The 15,818-nt window shown below is 54.4% G+C and overlaps 4 protein-coding genes across 6 annotated transcripts; 2 read left to right on the plus strand and 2 right to left on the minus strand.

Annotated features, from left to right (window-relative positions):
* The first annotated feature begins 264 nt into the window (after positions 1-264).
* FAM110D (family with sequence similarity 110 member D) lies at positions 265-3,524 on the plus strand. 3 transcript variants are annotated; one of them, XM_061147844.1, is made up of 2 exons: positions 265-406; positions 2,184-3,522. In XM_061147844.1, the coding sequence occupies exons 1-2, from the start codon at positions 399-401 to the stop codon at positions 3,088-3,090; spliced, it is 915 nt and encodes a 304-aa protein (XP_061003827.1). In that variant the 5' UTR covers positions 265-398; the 3' UTR covers positions 3,091-3,522. The 3 variants fall into 3 exon arrangements, with proteins under 3 accessions (XP_061003827.1, XP_061003826.1, XP_061003825.1); XM_061147843.1 differs by having other exon boundaries at positions 285-406; positions 2,181-3,523; XM_061147842.1 differs by lacking the exon at positions 265-406 and adding an exon at positions 1,919-1,992 and having other exon boundaries at positions 2,181-3,524.
* Positions 3,525-4,496: 972 nt separating this feature from the next.
* Positions 4,497-8,268, minus strand: C8H1orf232 (chromosome 8 C1orf232 homolog). The gene is made up of 4 exons (XM_061147845.1): positions 8,185-8,268; positions 6,589-6,672; positions 6,382-6,479; positions 4,497-4,764 (listed from the first exon to the last, which is right to left on the minus strand). The coding sequence occupies exons 1-4, from the start codon at positions 8,266-8,268 to the stop codon at positions 4,497-4,499; spliced, it is 534 nt and encodes a 177-aa protein (XP_061003828.1).
* A 1,354-nt stretch (positions 8,269-9,622) lies between these two features.
* ZNF593 (zinc finger protein 593) lies at positions 9,623-10,617 on the plus strand. Its single transcript, XM_061147846.1, has 3 exons — positions 9,623-9,930; positions 10,169-10,231; positions 10,326-10,617. Exons 1-3 carry the CDS (start codon positions 9,731-9,733, stop codon positions 10,465-10,467), a joined length of 405 nt encoding a protein of 134 aa, XP_061003829.1. The 5' UTR covers positions 9,623-9,730; the 3' UTR covers positions 10,468-10,617.
* Positions 10,618-10,949: 332 nt separating this feature from the next.
* Positions 10,950-11,419, minus strand: ZNF593OS (ZNF593 opposite strand). The gene is made up of 2 exons (XM_061147847.1): positions 11,375-11,419; positions 10,950-11,096 (listed from the first exon to the last, which is right to left on the minus strand). Exons 1-2 carry the CDS (start codon positions 11,417-11,419, stop codon positions 10,950-10,952), a joined length of 192 nt encoding a protein of 63 aa, XP_061003830.1.
* Between the last annotated feature and the right edge of the window lie 4,399 nt (positions 11,420-15,818).

Genomic DNA, 15,818 nt, shown 5'->3' on the forward strand with positions numbered 1-15,818 from the left:
AGAGCGGACTGACCCCACGTGAATAGCTTGTCCCCACCCCAGGCCTCTAGAGGAAGCTTGGGAACCAGAGACCTTGTTTGGGGTGCTGGCTGTGCCCCAAGCTCACTGTGCCTCTATGCAAACCACTTAAGCTGCCAGGGCCTGTGTGACCACTGGCTAAATAAAGGAGCTGGACATGGTCCAAGGGTCCTCTCCTGCTCTGAGACTGTGACCAGGAAGGAGTTAACAGAGGCCAGGCTCCAGGTCAGGAAGGCAAGGGTTAATCTGGGGGGTGGAGGCTCTCTTGGCTTTTCCTGTGGAGAGTGAGGTTTGGCTGCCACCAAAGTTACTTCCAGTCCCTGCTGTCCCTCCTGCCTTCAGTCTGGACCTGCCCGGAGACCCTGGCATTCAGCCTCCCCATGCAGAGGTGAGTGCATCCTGAGCCCGGGGCTGGGGTGGGAGGGCACCGAGGTACCCAAGGGCATGGAGGCTGGCACCAAGCCAAGGAGTACTGTCTGCCAGCCCACATCTGTGTCCGGAGCCGAAAGCTGGGCAGAGATCATCGGCCCACCAACCCCAGTGCTGGGAGAAGGTGGGCAGAGGGACAGAGGGTACAAGGATGTCTGCCAGGCTTCTAGGGAGGGAACGTCTGCGGTCGGGCACCAAGGAGCCCAGAAAGCCAGGAAGAGGCAGTGGACAGCAAACTATTTTGGTCTCTGTGTTTAGGAACTTTTTATAGCCTCCTGCTCAGGGCTGGGAAGAGGAGGGGACAGGAGGATACCCATGAGGTCAGACAAGCACAGAGCCCTCCTGGGACCTTGGAATCAGACCTGTTGCCAAGTTGAGTCTTTGGGAGGCAGGAAGGAGGGCACTGCCAGGCTCTCCTTGCTGCCTGGGTTCCCAGTCACCAGCTACCTATGGGCTGACTTACTGGACACTAAGTGGGTGTATGTAAGTGTGTGTGTGTTTATACTCATGCAGGCTGCCCTGGGGTGAGTGGGATTGGTAGAGTTTCTACTCCAAGACCCCTCACCAGGGGTCCCCTCTCCCCATCCCTGGCAAGTTGTGTTCCTTCGTTGTCTCCTCAGCCCCTAGAACTGCTGTGTCCCTCTCAGCTGAATGGAGGATGGGAGGAGTAGGGAAACAGAAGTGGGGTGGAGTGTGCTGGGCTGTGTGGGTGGCCCATTCTATTACTGCCAAGGGAACTGTCAGCTCTTGATTTACAACCCCTCCGGGCCCCCTTCCCCAGCAGAAAAGGGAGGTGGAGGAGAGGGGTCATGGGGGTCTCAGGGTGAGGGACCCAGAGGGCAGGTTTCTGGGAGTACAAGTTCCTGGGAATAATCAGTGGAAGGAAGTTTTTAGTGAGGTAAGGGGCCCATCTCTTGCAGAAATCACTTGGTGTTAAAGCAGCAAGAATAAAAGCAAAAGATAGAGGAAAGTTCTGATAGGCAAGTGAGATTCAAAGTACACAGTAAGAGACCTGTGTTCCAGTCCTGGGCCCAAACTCTCAGTAAGACCTGAACTAGCCTCTCCTCTCTGCGCCAGTTTTCTCATCTATGAAATGGAAGTGCAAGGGGCAAACAAGGTGATGTTTACAAGTTGGGCATTTTGGAATTCCCTTCAAAGGGGCACAGACTGAGTGGCAGATAGCTGGCTGAAGTGACGTGGGTGACCATCTCTCTCTCTTTCCCTGATGGCTCTGCCGGGCCTGGGCAGGGCAGTTGGCTGCAATTACCGGAGGCTCCTACCCTGTGGTTATGTCCCTGACCTCTCTGCTTGGGGGCGGGATGGGTGGGTCCTGCTGGAACCAGCGGGTGGCTGGGAAGCCTCCTTGTCTTGGACTCAAAGTTGCTAGGTTGGGAAGAGGTATTTTTTCCGGTTGAGGCTACTTTCGGGAACCAGGCCGGGGAACAGCCCCATTTCCTTTTCCAAGGGTCTGGCTTGCTGATGCCTGCTTGGCATGGCCCTGTGGCCAGAATGGGGCACGCTCAAAAGGGCCTATGTCTCTGGATGGTCAGAAAGCCCCTGCCCATTGTCTTTGAGGGATGGGGAAGGGATACCTGAGCCTCTGCCCCCTGGGCATGGCACCTGGCTGACTTGCATGGGGGAGGGGTGGCTGGCTGACCTTATTCCCAGGAATGCCTTCAGGAGAGGGGCAGGGTCATCTCTTACTCTCCCCCTGACCATTCCTCTTTCCCCAGCAGGTCCCAGGGAGCCCCAGCCAATTGCTCTCAGCTCCTTCACTACCTGCCTGCCTCCAGTGGCTTATGGAGCACTGTCCTGCCCAGTTCTGCTAAAATGCTCCTGGCGTCTCCCTCCACCCCGTCCCGGGGACGGACGCCCAGCGCCGTTGAGAGGCTGGAGGCCGACAAAGCCAAGTATGTCAAGACGCACCAGGTGATCGCGCGACGCCAGGAGCCGGCTCTGCGTGGGGGTCCCGGGCCGCTCACCCCGCACCCTTGCAACGAGCTGGGGCCACCTCCATCGCCCAGGACGCCCAGGCCCGCCCGCCGGGGCAGTGGCAGGCGACTGCCAAGGCCTGATTCCCTCATATTCTACCGCCAGAAGCGGGACTGCAAGGCTTCGGTGAACAAAGAGAACGCCAAGGGCCAGGGGCTGGTGCGGCGCCTCTTCCTGGGCAGCCCCCGAGACGTCGCCTCTAGCAGCGCAGGCTCATCGGAGCGACCCGCCGCTCCCGCGGGTTGGGCCGCGCCCCAAGATGCTCCGGAAGCGGCGGGAAAGCGGGCATTGTGCCCCACGTGCTCGCTGCCGCTGTCGGAGAAGGAGCGCTTCTTCAACTACTGCGGCTTGGAGCGCGCGCTCGTGGAGGTGCTGGGGGCCGAGCGCTTCTCTCCGCAGAGTTGGGGCGCAGACGCCAGCCCCCAGCCCGGAAAGTCGCCGCCGCCGGGCTCCGGGGACGCCAGCGACTGGACGTCCAGCGAGGGCGGCGCAGATCGCCGGGACGGTGCTGAGGGCGGCGGCTCGGAGGCGGCGGGCTCGGAGCGGGACGGGCGCCCCCAGGTGTCGGTGGTGGAGCGCAACGCGCGCGTCATCCAGTGGCTGTACGGCTGCCAGCGCGCCCGCGGGCCACCGCGCGAGTCCGAGGTGTGACCGCCGCCGCTCGGGGGCCGGCTCTTCTCGAGTTGGGGGTCCGGGGAAGGGCAAGGAGCGGGCGCGGGGCTGGACCCAGGCAAGGGCAGGGACTCCCTGCCTCACGCGTCGAGTGCTTTGGGGCAAGCCCTTCCCTCTGGATCGCGGCGTCCACTCGTGAACCTTCGGAGCTTGTGACCAAACGGTCCCGAAGGCTCTTCCCAGCGCGCACTGAGGACGGGAGGGAGCCGGTCTCGCGGCCCTTGTGGAGGCCGGGAGGCGAGTGAAGACTGGGGTGGGAGATCAGAGAACCTGCTGAATAAAGTCAAAACGTTCTTTAACGGACTCGGAAAGTTGGATTACAGAGCAGATGCGCGAGGGTTTTGGAGTGTGGCTTCCAGACTGACTGTGTGACCCTGGGGCGGCACTCCGCCTCTGGGAACCGCAGCGACACCCCCTCGGTTGATCAAAGTATTTTTGAAATGGTCACAAAGCGCTTGGCAAAGTGGAGGAAGTGCTTAGTATAATACTAACACTAGCACTATTATGATCATCTCTGCCACTGACCGCCCCCCCCCCCAACAGGTGTGGGGTCCAAACTATTTCGGGGAATAGCGCCCTTGGGGAGTTTGGAGGAGGGGTCTTCTCCCAGAAATCTGGGGTTCACTAGTCCCTGAAGGCCCCATTCCTGGAGCTTTGCTGCCCATTTTGGTTACTAGGTATTTGAAGGGCTGAAATGCGGTGGATCCAGAATCAGGATAATAAGGGACTTTTCAAACCAGGATTTTGCCAGCCCACAGTCTCACCTATCACTGCCTTTTTTCCCCTTAAAACAAGGTCACCTGTTTTCCTCACATGTTCACACCTCCAAGTCTTTATTCATTTCTCTTCCTTTTAGCTAGGTTACCTTCCCCTTTCTTTCCACTCATCTGAGATTCCATATATGCATTCTCTCGCTCTCTCTCAGAACTCCTGAATTTCCCAGCTGGCCTCATCTCCTCTGAGCGCCCAACTACAGCCTTATTTTTGGGCCTCAACTTATCACCTTGTGTGGGACCCGCTGGTAGTCTGGGTTCTCTCGTTAGTCCCTGACCTTCCCCTAGTACAGGGACAAGGCCACAAGGAAAGTTTGTCGAATTAAAAGTGGCTGGAGAGGGCGGCAGGACTGGTCCATACTGGTAAGATGGTAGCCCAGATTGAATACAATCTGTCCTGATACCAGGGATGTCTCTGGTCATTTTTCTCCCTGTAGGTTTGGGGGGCAGAAGGCGACAACCACTCCAGTTGGACCCGGGCCTGAGGTTGCCCACCCCAAAGCAGCCTTCTCCGTACTGACAAAAGCACGCGGTCACCGGAGGTGTCAGGCCAGGTTTTTATCGCGGAAGGGGGGAGGAGCGGGCGCCCAGTTCGGCCGGCCAACCGGCCGGCTAGTCGCCCTTGGGCGCCGCTTTCACCCTCATCTCGGCCAGTTTGTGGGTGAGGAACCCCCACTTGAAACCGGCCACGGGATCGGCTTCGCGCGGCTCGGGGGTCTCGTCCCCGGCTTCGGCGTCCGGTTCCGGGGTGGGCTCCGCTCCGCGCAGCATGGATGCGGCGGCCGCCTGCTGCTGCTGCCACCTGCTGGCTAACGCGTCCCAGAAGCCGGGCCCGCGCGCCTCGGCCGCCGCCTGCGGGGCGGGCTGCGCCGCCAGCGGGCTGCGGAAGAGAGGCGGGGTCAGGGGCTGGCCGGGAGACCCCGGAAAGGACAAAGGACAGGAGGCGGGGTCAGGGGACCTGTCGTGGGGTCAGTGGGGCCCGGGCGAGGTCGACGGCTGGGGGGGATGGGTAGGGGGGGCGGGGACCCGGGAGACTGGGAGGAAGTCTGGGCCTGGAGGCGGGAGGAGTACTCTGAGGCACCGGGACAGGGGTCAGGGCATTAGGTGAGCGGGTCAGGGCTTCCCTGGCGGCTCAACTGGTAAAGAATCCGCCCGCAATGCGGGAGACCTGGGTTCGATACCTGGGTTGGGAAGATTCCCCTGGAGAAGGGAAAGGCTACCCACTCCAGTATTCTGGCCTGGAGAATTCCATGGACTGTATAGTCCATGGGGTCGCAAAGAGTCGGACACGACTGAGCGACTTTCACTTTCACTGGGAAAAAGGGGCCGGGATCAAGATCCGTGGGGAAAGAGCTGGGCTCAGGGGCTCAGGGTAGGTACTCGGGGAGAGGGAGGAGGTCAGAGGAGGGGAGATGGAGGCTGTGGGAAGGTGGAGAGAGGAGCCCTGAGAGAGGAGCGGGCGGAAGGATGGGAGGTGGTGGTGGGACCCAAAGGGAAAGGTTAGATCTGGGGGTGGGGAGGTGTGGGGGCGGTGCGCGGTCAGATTCTGGAGGCGGTCTTCCGGGAAAACCCGCAGAGCCCGGGGGAAAGAGGCAAGGCGGGAACAGGGGTCTGGTTTCCCGGATAGAGGGAAAGAGGGTCCAGAAAAATGGGGGGCGCTGGGGAGAGAACGGGTGCAGCGACCCCGAGGAAGGAGAAAGGCCTAGATCAAAGACTAAGGGGAGAAGGAGACTCGAGAGGTAGCAAAGAGATGTCGGGAAGGGGAGCGGTGATGAAGCTTGAGGTAGGGAGAGTCGAAGGGCAGGAGAGAGAAAAGGAACCCAGGGGCAAGAGAGATGGGCGGGTCGGGGGGAATCCTAAGGAAGAAATGAATGGGGGGGAGGTGTCAAAAGGTAAGTGTGACTGGGCTGGAGGAAAGGGCAGAAATGGAGTGTGTCCCAGAACAGAGCTAGGGGGAAGACCCTGGATCTGACCCTGTGGCCCCCAGCATGAAGGACCTGCTAAGACAGTGGTTCCTAAACTATTACCCTCAAGTCCTCAGGAAGCTCGCTAAAAGTATAGATCCCGGGCCTCAGCCGACACCCACTGAATCAGAATCTTTGAAGGAAGGTCTGGAATCTGTGTCTGTCTCAAGGGAGGGTGAGGGTTTAGACCAATACTTAAGAACCACTGATCTGAACCACTCCCTGTTCCAAACACCTAAAACTTCTCTCTTGGATTTCCTTATTCTAGGGAGGTGATCCCTCCCACATGGATGGGGAGAGACACTGTAATACCTTGTAGCATCTCAATCCCAACAGCTGGTAAATTCCTCTCGAGATCTAATCTAATCTCCCAGATTGGCCTCTTTCCTGCTGAGAGAGAGAGAAACAGGAACAGCCAGGGGCTGGCCCTCCCGAGTCCTCCATGGTCAGAAAGACAAAGCAGAAAGGACGGACATGGGAGAAGAGGGTCCCCAGGTCTGTTGCAGACAGCCTCCCCTGAAACACACACGCACTGGTCAGCACAGGGCTCCGGTGGCAGCAGCTTGTCCTCATCTTCTTTGTTAAACAGAGACGACATTGTCAGCCAACCTTTCACCCCAACCCCTTGAACCTGGGAGAGAGGGGCTGAGAGTCAAGGAGGGCCCCAGCACACCTCCCAGGACTCCACAGAGGCATCTGCCCAGCTCCCCAGGGTTGGGGCAGAGAAAAGGAGAACTCACCCGGCGGGCCAGCTGTGACATGGGGCTGAAGGCCTCTTCAGTGGGTTCTGCCATCTCAGACTCCACTAACACTGGGTTCTCCTTCTGGGACACAAGACCCCCACCCAGTATGAGAGAGGCTCCAGAGGAATACGACCTCCCTTCCCTCCTGCCAACCTGATGCACACAGACCAGGTACTCCAAACCCCATGGAACAAGACACACCTAGCCCCCTGACACCCTCCCAAACTGCACACAGGTATTTGTACCTCTATGCAAAGCTACCTGTCATACACATTACCTGTAGAGTAGACCTGTGAGCTCACACACCTGCCCACCCACACACATTCATACACACTGCAAAACACATGGACAAAGGCTTGCACGCCAATGTAGACACACACCTGTACATGAGTGTGCCTCCATATGGCTACAGCTCTTCACCTACACATAGATACATGTGCTGTGAGGCACTTACCCAAGGATGCTCATACAGTTCACACCTGTGCTCTTCCATGACTGCAGACAGGTCCACGGAGGCCCACTCAGCACACAAAACTTCTCCACCCATCCACAGACACTAAGACACAGATGTACACACACACCCAAACACGAATACCATACAAAAACAATACCTGCGAATGCTTCCATAGTCTTCTGCCCCAAATGTATACACCTGAAAATGACTATAACCTGTTCACACCTGCACACACACACACCTTAACTGCGGATTCCACACAGACACCAACCCCTATACTGACCCACAGACACTTCTACAGGGTCAGCCCTGGACACCAACCTGTGTAGACTTACATTTATTCACACTGACATACACACACCTTAGAACTAGTTCCTGCCTCTGCCATGTCTATTTGTGTAATTGCCATGCCTGGTGGCTCAGATGGTAAAGAATCCACCTGCGTTGCAGGAGACCTGGGTTCAATCCCTGGGTTTGGAAGATCCCCTGGAGAAGGGAACAGCTACCCACTCCAGTATTCTGGCCTGCAGAATTCCATGGACAGAGGAGCCTGGCAGGCTACAGTTCATAGAGTCACAAAGAGTCGGACACAACTGAGTGACTTTCACTTTTACTTTCCAGAGTAAGACCCTTTTCAAAAACCTTTTCTTTAATGTCAGAACAAACATGATCCGAGTAATGGCTCTGACCTGATGCTGCTACAGGGACCCTCAGTGTAACAAACGCTGCTTCCCCCGCCACCCGTCCCAGGGGCTCCCTTCCTCTCGAAGCAAATCATCCCACTTCTGCTCAGCTCTGCCCGTTAGAAACGTGTGTCAAACTGAGTGTATCTGCATGGGCGCTGCCCGTGGGTCTAAAAGGATCCCTTCCATGTGGCAGCCCTTGAGATCTTTGGAGACATTGACCACTCCTCAGGTGCCCCCCCCCCCCCAAGGCTTCTTCTTTGGTTTTCTGGAATGTCCTGACTTTCTGACACTTCACCATGCCATTGGTCACCCCTGAATTGCCAGTTGCTTCCACACAAGTCAGTGTCTCTCTCTCCCCTTCCCTCCTCAGAACCAGTCCCCTCTCCTTCTTCATACCTTTCACTTCTGCTGCCCCCTACGCATGCCCCATCCAGCAAGCAGGATGGCACCCACCTCCTCTGCCAGGTCCTCCTCAGATTCCCCACTCAGGGTCTGCAGCACTTTGGACTTGTAGGTTTTCCAGAAGGCCTGGCTCATGGCTGCATGGGAAACAAGCCTGGCACCCAGGCACGGGAAGCTGGTGGTTCAGGGGGCACCCAGTGGGTCTGGCTCCAGGAAGCTGGTGAGTCTGAGAGCCTGTCCCAAGCATCAGGTGACCTCATTAAAGATGCACCAGGCTCCCCAGATGGCACAGTGCCCAGCAGGTGAACCCGATCCAAAAGAGTCTGTGGTGAGACCCACCTTCTGCCACTTCAGCCCCTATCTTGACCCATATTTGCAAGAATAATGAAAACATAATGAAGACATCTTTCTTCACAGAAGCCTCCTTCCTGGGCCTAGGAGTTCTTGAATTTGATTATCTGCAAAGGCTCCAGAAAAATTCTTTTCCATTCATGAATTCTATTCACAAAGTCTTTGGGCTCAGGACCCACAGTGGTGCCTCTGCAGCTGTAGCCCTACCAGCTGTGCGGCCAACAGGGCCCTGCCCTATATCTGCACTCAGCCTCTATGGTCTGGAGTGGGAAGGCCCCAAGGCTCCCCGTGGGTGACCTGGGCTTACATTTCACCGCTTTGGGCTGGAAACCGATTCCTCTCCCCAGGGATGCACGTGCTGGTCTCCCTGTTTCCTGGCAACAGGTTCCAAAGAACTGGAGCCCCTGAATTATTGCTGAGATCCTGTGGTCAACCTGGAAGGAAAAACGCACCTGGCTCTGATGCATGGGGAAAGGCTCTCTGGCCCTCTCCCCAGCCTGAGCACACACCATCTAGGCTGCTCTCGCCCTTTGATGCCAACCCATGCCTGCGAGTCCAGGGCTCAGAGCAAGGGGTCAAAGATGGGAGGTCCTTCTGTGAGGTCTCCTCAAAGAAGGGAGGTCTCCTCTTCTCAAGAGAGGAGCTGACCCCCTTGAGTCTCTGACAGGATGCCTGAGCACTGTGATCTCTGGGAGGAATAACTGGGGAAGGGTTTCCAATGGCGAGGGCTTTCTCAAGGACCAGAGGTATCTCGGCAAGCCCTGTGGGAGCCGGGATCCCAAACGTCTTCACTCTTATTCACTTATTCATTTATTAACATCACAGACATTTTTCAGTGCCTCCCAGAGATGCAACATTAGTTCCCCCCTCCCCTCAACCGCGGGATCTAAGATGGGGGAACCAGGAAGGTGTGACAAGGCCAGAAGACGGCGCTGAAATCGGTTGGGCCAGGCTGGATGGGCTTGGACAGCGGACCGGCCGAAATGCCCACAGGGCTCACATGACCGAGCCCCCTCCAGTGACGGAAGAGGACGCTCGGTGAGGCCGGATCCCGAGCTCAGTCACTGACGTCGACGACCGCCTGGGGGCGCTCGAAGCACCGCTCGCGCGAGTGACGTCATCATAGGCGGTCCGATGGAGCCCGACCCGTCCGAGAGCGTCATATGACGTCATCTAGCCGTCCGGAAGCGCCCCCACGTGTCCGCCCACCTCGGTTCTGGGACCTCTGATCCCGGTGTCACCCACCATGGGTCGCTCCCGCCGTACGGGCGCGCACCGAGCGCACTCCTTGGCCCGTCAGATGAAGGCGAAGCGGCGGCGGCCGGACCTGGATGAGATTCACCGCGAGTTGCGGCCCCAGGTCGCCGCACGGCCCCGGCCAGACCTAGGCGCTGAACCCGATCCCGACCTGCCAGGGGGCGGCCTGCATCGCTGTCTGGCCTGCGCGTGAGTTCCCGCCAGGCCCAGGCCTGAGGAGGAGAAGGGTCCGCGGTACGGGCCGGGGGTGTGAGGTCCGGGCCCGGGGTGTGCAGTGTTTCCTCTCTTGGGACCTGGGTGGGTCTGCCGGCCTCCCATGCCTTCAAGCCCGGAGCCTAACGTCAGCAATGAGCTAGGGTCAGGGAAATAGGTGTACCTGAGAGGCATCACCTTCTAACTCTCCTCCCTACCCACCTCATCCCCACAGGAGGTACTTCATCGATTCTGCCAACCTGAAGACCCACTTGCGATCCAAAGATCACAAGAAGAGGTATGAAGGAGCAAGGGGAGGATTGATGGGTGGGTTGCCGCGCTGACAGAGCTTGCCGTCCGGTCAGCTTTCAATTCCTATTCTTTTCTCTCAGGCTGAAGCAGCTGAGTGTGGAGCCCTACAGTCAGGAAGAAGCGGAGAGGGCAGCGGGCATGGGTTCCTATATTCCTCCCCAGCGGCTGGCAGTGCCCACAGAAGTATCCACTGAGGTCCCTGAGATGGACACGTCTACATGACTTGGCCTGAGGATGCGAGGCAGAGGAGCTGCCCATGGACAGTGGTACAGGAGCCAGGCTGGGAGAGACTGTGCCAATCTCTTTTGGTTTGGGGAGTGGATGGCCGCTTCCAGATACCCTCCCTTCCAATAAAGGAAATGTATAAATAGGGCTTGCCTCTGACTCATTAACCTCTGGGCCACTCCTCCAAATTCAAGCCCTGTAAAGATTTCTCTACTACTCCTGTGTACAGGACCCAGAGTGTTTACTCCCTGCTCGATTCAGCCTTAGAGCCTGCATCCTTGCCATCCCTCAGGGGTCCTGGCATCTGTGCTGAAGACCCCCATTGGAGCCCAGGTGTGTGTGGGGTGATGGGTAGGATCAGGTTTATACTCTTGCTTACAATGAGGGCAGGGAGTGACCCCCAGGAAAAGAAAGAAGGAGGCTCCTGAGATTGTAGCCCCTGTGAATCCAGGGGCCGAGGTGAGAGGCTGCCTGCTTCGTCATGGAGCCTGTGGCGGCCGCCGCTGCCCCACCATCTTCCAGACAGCGTAGCAGGAGCCGCCCAGCCCGAGGACAGCCAGCACTGCAGCCACAATCCCCACCAGCGGACTCCGGGGCTCTGCCTTCAGCTCCCCGGCTATCTGCATCTGGAGATGCACAGAGGGTCCGCCTGAGGGGTCAGTCGAGACTACTGGGAAGGCGGGTGGGGTGGAAAGGGGCTCAGAAGCTACAGCTGGGGGAAGGAAATATGGATGTCATCGCTGCCCCAGGGAGATTCCACCCCAATCCCTCTCGCTTCACTGCCCATCTGGGCCCTGGTTGCTCAGGCGGCCGGGAACGTGACAGCCTGGTAACTGGGTATCATCCCGGCCATGGTAAGGGGCGGACGGGGTCGGTGCTGGAAGCCATCAGTTGGGGTGCTTACCTGTAGCACTCGGAAGTAGCCAGGGGTCAGGCGTCGAAATCGCATGGTGGGTGCCGTTCGTCTCCCAGATGTCCTGTGGGGTGAAAACCGGAATGAGGACCAGTGGCGTTCATTCATGATACCAAGAGGTGGAAATCAGGGCATAGAGGTTCCTGACTTTCATACATGAGAGAGCCTTGCCCTCAGAGGATGCTCACCAGCGTCTGCCTTCCCAGGTCTGGCAGGGGGCGGGGCAGCTAGACCTTTAAATCTGTCCCTTCCCCCGCCGGCCTGCCCTGCCAGCCTTAGGAGCAGCTGTCAGGAGAGATCAGCATCAGGCCTGAGCAGCTCCTCCCCCTCCCACCGGGAAGTGCAAGCCAGGGAGGCAGGAGAGGCCTTGCCTGGCAGTGTGGACAAGTCTCAGGCCTGGACCAGGTGTGGGAGGGCCTCCCTGGCTCTGGTCTTGGCCCTGTCCCTGCCTCAGGTAATTGGATGTCACCTTAGCAGAGGAGGGGTTGGGTACCTTTAGCACCCCTTCCAAATAGGGGCAGGCCTTTTTTACTTGATTTCTCTTAGATCAACCACACCTACCTTGGGGGAAGGCATATTTCATCCCTTTCCCCAAGATGAAGTTCCTATAGGAACTTCCCTCCTTTCAATAAAAGATCTGCATCTACTGATTGAAAAAGCTGTTAGAGGTGTACTAACAAAAATTTCCTGGAATTGCCTGGTGGCCTAGTGGTTAGGATTCTAGGCTTTCACTGTCGTGTCTCGGGTTCAATACCTGATCTAAGAACTGAGATCCTGCAAGACCTAAAAGCGTGGCCAAAAAAAATAACTGTGCTGGGCATTATTCTCAGCACTTTACATGTATGATTTCATTTGGTATTGACCATCTCATAAAAATGCAGAAAAGCATATTTGCAGAATAGCATGTTGAGTGTCTGCATATACTATAGAGAGAAGGGAAGAACACCCAGAAAACTTAACAGTGGCCCATTCTGGGCAATGGGATGGGAACTTGCTGGGGAAAGGACACAACCTCCTTCCATTTGGGCTTCTCTGGTGGCTCAGCCAGTGAAGAATCTGCTTACAATGCAGGAGACCCATGTTCGATTCCTGGTTTGGGAAGATCCCCTGGAGAAAGACATGGCAACCCACTTCATTATTCTTGCCTGGAGACTTGCCAGTATTCTTTCCACAGACAGAGGAGCCTGGTGGACTATAGTCCATGGCATCACAGAATCGGCAGGATTGAGTGACTAACGCTTTCACTTTCCTTCCACTTAATGAGCTACTATTACTTTTGACATTTTTGCCACAAATAAGTTCAAAGACCTTTTATAAACTCATAAAACTACCTTAAAAATAGAAGCTGCAGGGACTTCCCTGCTGGCCCAGTGGTTAAGACTCTGAGCTCCCAATGCAGGGGGCCCAGGTTCGATCCCTGGTCAGGGAATTAGATCCCACATGCTGCAACTAAGACCTGGTGCAGCCAAATAAATGAATAAATATTAAAAAAAAAAAAAAATAGAAGCTGCAGGACTTTCCTGGTGATACCATGGATAGGAATCCTCCTGACAATGCAGGAGACACAGGTTCGATCCCTGGTCCAGGAAGATCCCACCTGCCGTGGAGCCACTAAACCTTTGCACCAAACTACTGAGCCCATGTCTAGAACCTGTGCTCCACAAGAGAAGCCACTGCTGTGAGAAGCCCGCGCACCGCAACTCTGTATTAGACCCCACTCTCAGCAACTAGAGAAAGTGCATGCAGTGAACACCCAGTGCAACCAATAAATAAATTTATTTTAAAAATCAAGATTAGCACTGTTTATAATAGCCAGGACATGGAAGCAACCTAGATGCCCATCAGCAGATGAATGGATAAGGAAGCTGTGGTATATATACACCATGGAATATTACTCAGCCGTTAAAAAGAATTCATTTGAATCAGTTCTAATGAGATGGATGAAACTGGAGCCCATTATACAGAGTGAAGTAAGCCAGAAAGATAAAGAACATTACAGCATACTAACGCATATATATGGAATTTAGAAAGATGGTAACGATAACCCTATATGCAAAACAGAAAAAGAGATACAGAAGTACAGAACAGACTTTTGAACTCTGTGGGAGAAGGTGAGGGTGGGATGTTTCGAAAGAACAGCATGTATATTATCTATGGTGAAACAGATCACCAGCCCAGGTGGGATGCATGAGCCAAGTGCTCGGGCCTGGTGCACTGGGAAGACCCAGAGGAATCGGGTGGAGAGGGAGGTGGGAGGGGGGATCGGGATGGGGAATACGTGTAACTCTATGGCTGATTCATATCAATGTATGACAAAACCCACTGAAATGTTGTGAAGTAATTAGCCTCCAACTAATAAAAATAAAATAAAATAAAAACCATGTACCAAAAAAAAAAAAATCAAGATTAAAAAATTGAAAGAAAAATAGAAGCTTCCATTTACCATGTCTCTAACTTCTCAGCCCTGCCAGGTGCTCCAGGCGGAGAGTGGGTGCGGGGGGCAGTAAAGGCACCACTATGCCTGTTAGGCGCCCAGGCCTTTTCAGGGAGGATCTGAGTACAAGTGGTGAGTTCTTGTTGGTTTCTCCTCTACAGGACTGTGAGTTCAGGGAGGTCAGGCTGGCTGACATCTCACCTCTAGATCTTGTGCCAGCTCAGGGTAGGTGTTCGATGAAATCAGGATGATGGGGATACGTCTGTGTTTATTGGGGCACCACGGGGAAGCTAGTGTGGGAAGAGGCAAAAACCTTACAGGAGGAAACAGCACAGAGGATGTTAGAGGGATACACGGAGAGCAGGGTAGGAGGATGTGAGACCAAGGACAAAGCCAGAAACGTGAGGGCCAAGTTGTGAATTTGCACCTGCTGGTTCACAAATAAGGAAGCAAGGCCTCTGGGGACCTGGCGAGCTGGCATCCCTTGAAGGAAGCAGCTGACATTCTGCACTCATGCTTGATGCCACGTGCGAAGGTAGAACGGGGTCAACAGAGCTGGCCAAGTTCCAGAGGACTCAGTTTGTATGTGAAACTGTTGAATGATAATTAACACACACACATACCACATGCACACCCGTGGACCAAATTCAGACTTTGCGTCTCTGACGATTCAGTTCATGACAGGCTTTGGAGGCAGTGGTAGAGAGTCCAAGTTAGGTGACATGGAGAGGGAAGCCCTCCCAGGCCCCTCCCCACAGAATTAAAGCAATAATAACTCAGATCTACCTCATGTTACAGGTTTCAAATATTAAAGGACATCCTCAGAGCTAAGGTCTAATTCCCTCCCTGTTCTTCTAGAGACGAAGAAACAGGTTCAGAGAGGTGTAAAAGGTGGACTCAGTCACATAGCAAGTGGAACTGATTTTTTTAAATTGACACATAATTGATTTACAATGTGTTGATTTCAAGTGTATAGCAAAGTGATTTTGAAAGATACAGAATATAAGAATATATATATTCAGACTCTTTTTTCCCTTACAAGTTATTATAAAATATTAAGCTTAGTTTTCTGTGCTATATAATAGGTCCTTGCTAGTTATCTGTTGTAGACATAGCCATGTGTATGTTAATTCTAAACTCACATGGAACTAATTCTGCCTGATTCCAAAGTCCTGGGAGTTCCCTGGCCTGGGATGATAATGATGAGGATAACTGCAGACACTTAGTATGTGTCAGACATTGTTCTAAAAGGAAAGCTCTTAACCTGGGCTTCCCATCTCATCAACTTGGATGGCAAAAAAATTATATATTTATTTCTACTGACCTCTCACCAAAATTTACCATCTCCTTCTTCATGGATTGAAGTATTAGTTAGTATCTGTGGTTTTGTCTCCAGCAGACGTCAAAGATATTTTGATATCAAATTGTGGTTATCACAAGTATCTCAAAATGTTACTTATGCTCATTAACAATTTCAAAATGCTGACAGTTATTAACCCACTTCTAAATCACACTCTGTTTCAGACGCTCCTAAAACAGAGCTGCCATTGACTGTGGCCAGTAGAGGGTTAATGGCCAAATGGTGAATCCACCTGCTCTGGCATTGATGACTCAGATTCTCAGTCTCTCACACGCCTATCTGTAGTTGTTTGCTGACCAATAGGTATGAGGAGGTGACTCAGAGACCACCCCCACAATTCAATGTTATTCATGCTGAGTAACAATACACTGATACCATTAGAAAAGGAAATTTTAATTTGCCAGTCCTGTTATTGATACATATTAAATACATATTACTATATGTACTGATAAATACATATTACTCTATCATAAATTTGTGGGTTTTAATATATTTTGATAGTAATTGTCCTCGCAATCTTCAGCATTTTGCTTTATGCTTTTAAAAGCAATGTTCAGAGAAAAGGTCTAGGGTTTCCACCAGACTGTCAAAAGGGTCCACAGTGCAAAACAAAGTGGGGGCTGGAAACCAGTTCTAAAGGT

Source organism: Dama dama, chromosome 8 (genome assembly GCF_033118175.1).
Source record: "Dama dama isolate Ldn47 chromosome 8, ASM3311817v1, whole genome shotgun sequence".
Classification (NCBI taxonomy): Eukaryota; Metazoa; Chordata; class Mammalia; order Artiodactyla; family Cervidae; genus Dama; species Dama dama.

Coding starts and splice junctions, on each gene's coding strand:
- ZNF593 (XM_061147846.1), top strand. CDS start 9,731: ATGGGTCGCTCCCGCCGTACGGGCGCGCACCGAGCGCACTCCTTGGCC. Junction 9,931..10,168: donor CATCGCTGTCTGGCCTGCGC/GTGAGTTCCCGC, acceptor TCATCCCCACAG/GAGGTACTTCATCGATTCTG. Junction 10,232..10,325: donor TCCAAAGATCACAAGAAGAG/GTATGAAGGAGC, acceptor CTTTTCTCTCAG/GCTGAAGCAGCTGAGTGTGG.
- ZNF593OS (XM_061147847.1), bottom strand. CDS start 11,419: ATGCGATTTCGACGCCTGACCCCTGGCTACTTCCGAGTGCTACAG. Junction 11,097..11,374: donor GCTACTTCCGAGTGCTACAG/GTAAGCACCCCA, acceptor GTGCATCTCCAG/ATGCAGATAGCCGGGGAGCT.
- FAM110D (XM_061147842.1), top strand. CDS start 1,940: ATGGCCCTGTGGCCAGAATGGGGCACGCTCAAAAGGGCCTATGTCTCT. Junction 1,993..2,180: donor AGGGCCTATGTCTCTGGATG/GTCAGAAAGCCC, acceptor CTCTTTCCCCAG/CAGGTCCCAGGGAGCCCCAG.
- C8H1orf232 (XM_061147845.1), bottom strand. CDS start 8,268: ATGAGCCAGGCCTTCTGGAAAACCTACAAGTCCAAAGTGCTGCAGACC. Junction 6,673..8,184: donor AGGAGGACCTGGCAGAGGAG/GTGGGTGCCATC, acceptor CTTGTGTCCCAG/AAGGAGAACCCAGTGTTAGT. Junction 4,765..6,381: donor CCGGAGCCCTGTGCTGACCA/GTGCGTGTGTGT, acceptor TCTCTTCCGCAG/CCCGCTGGCGGCGCAGCCCG.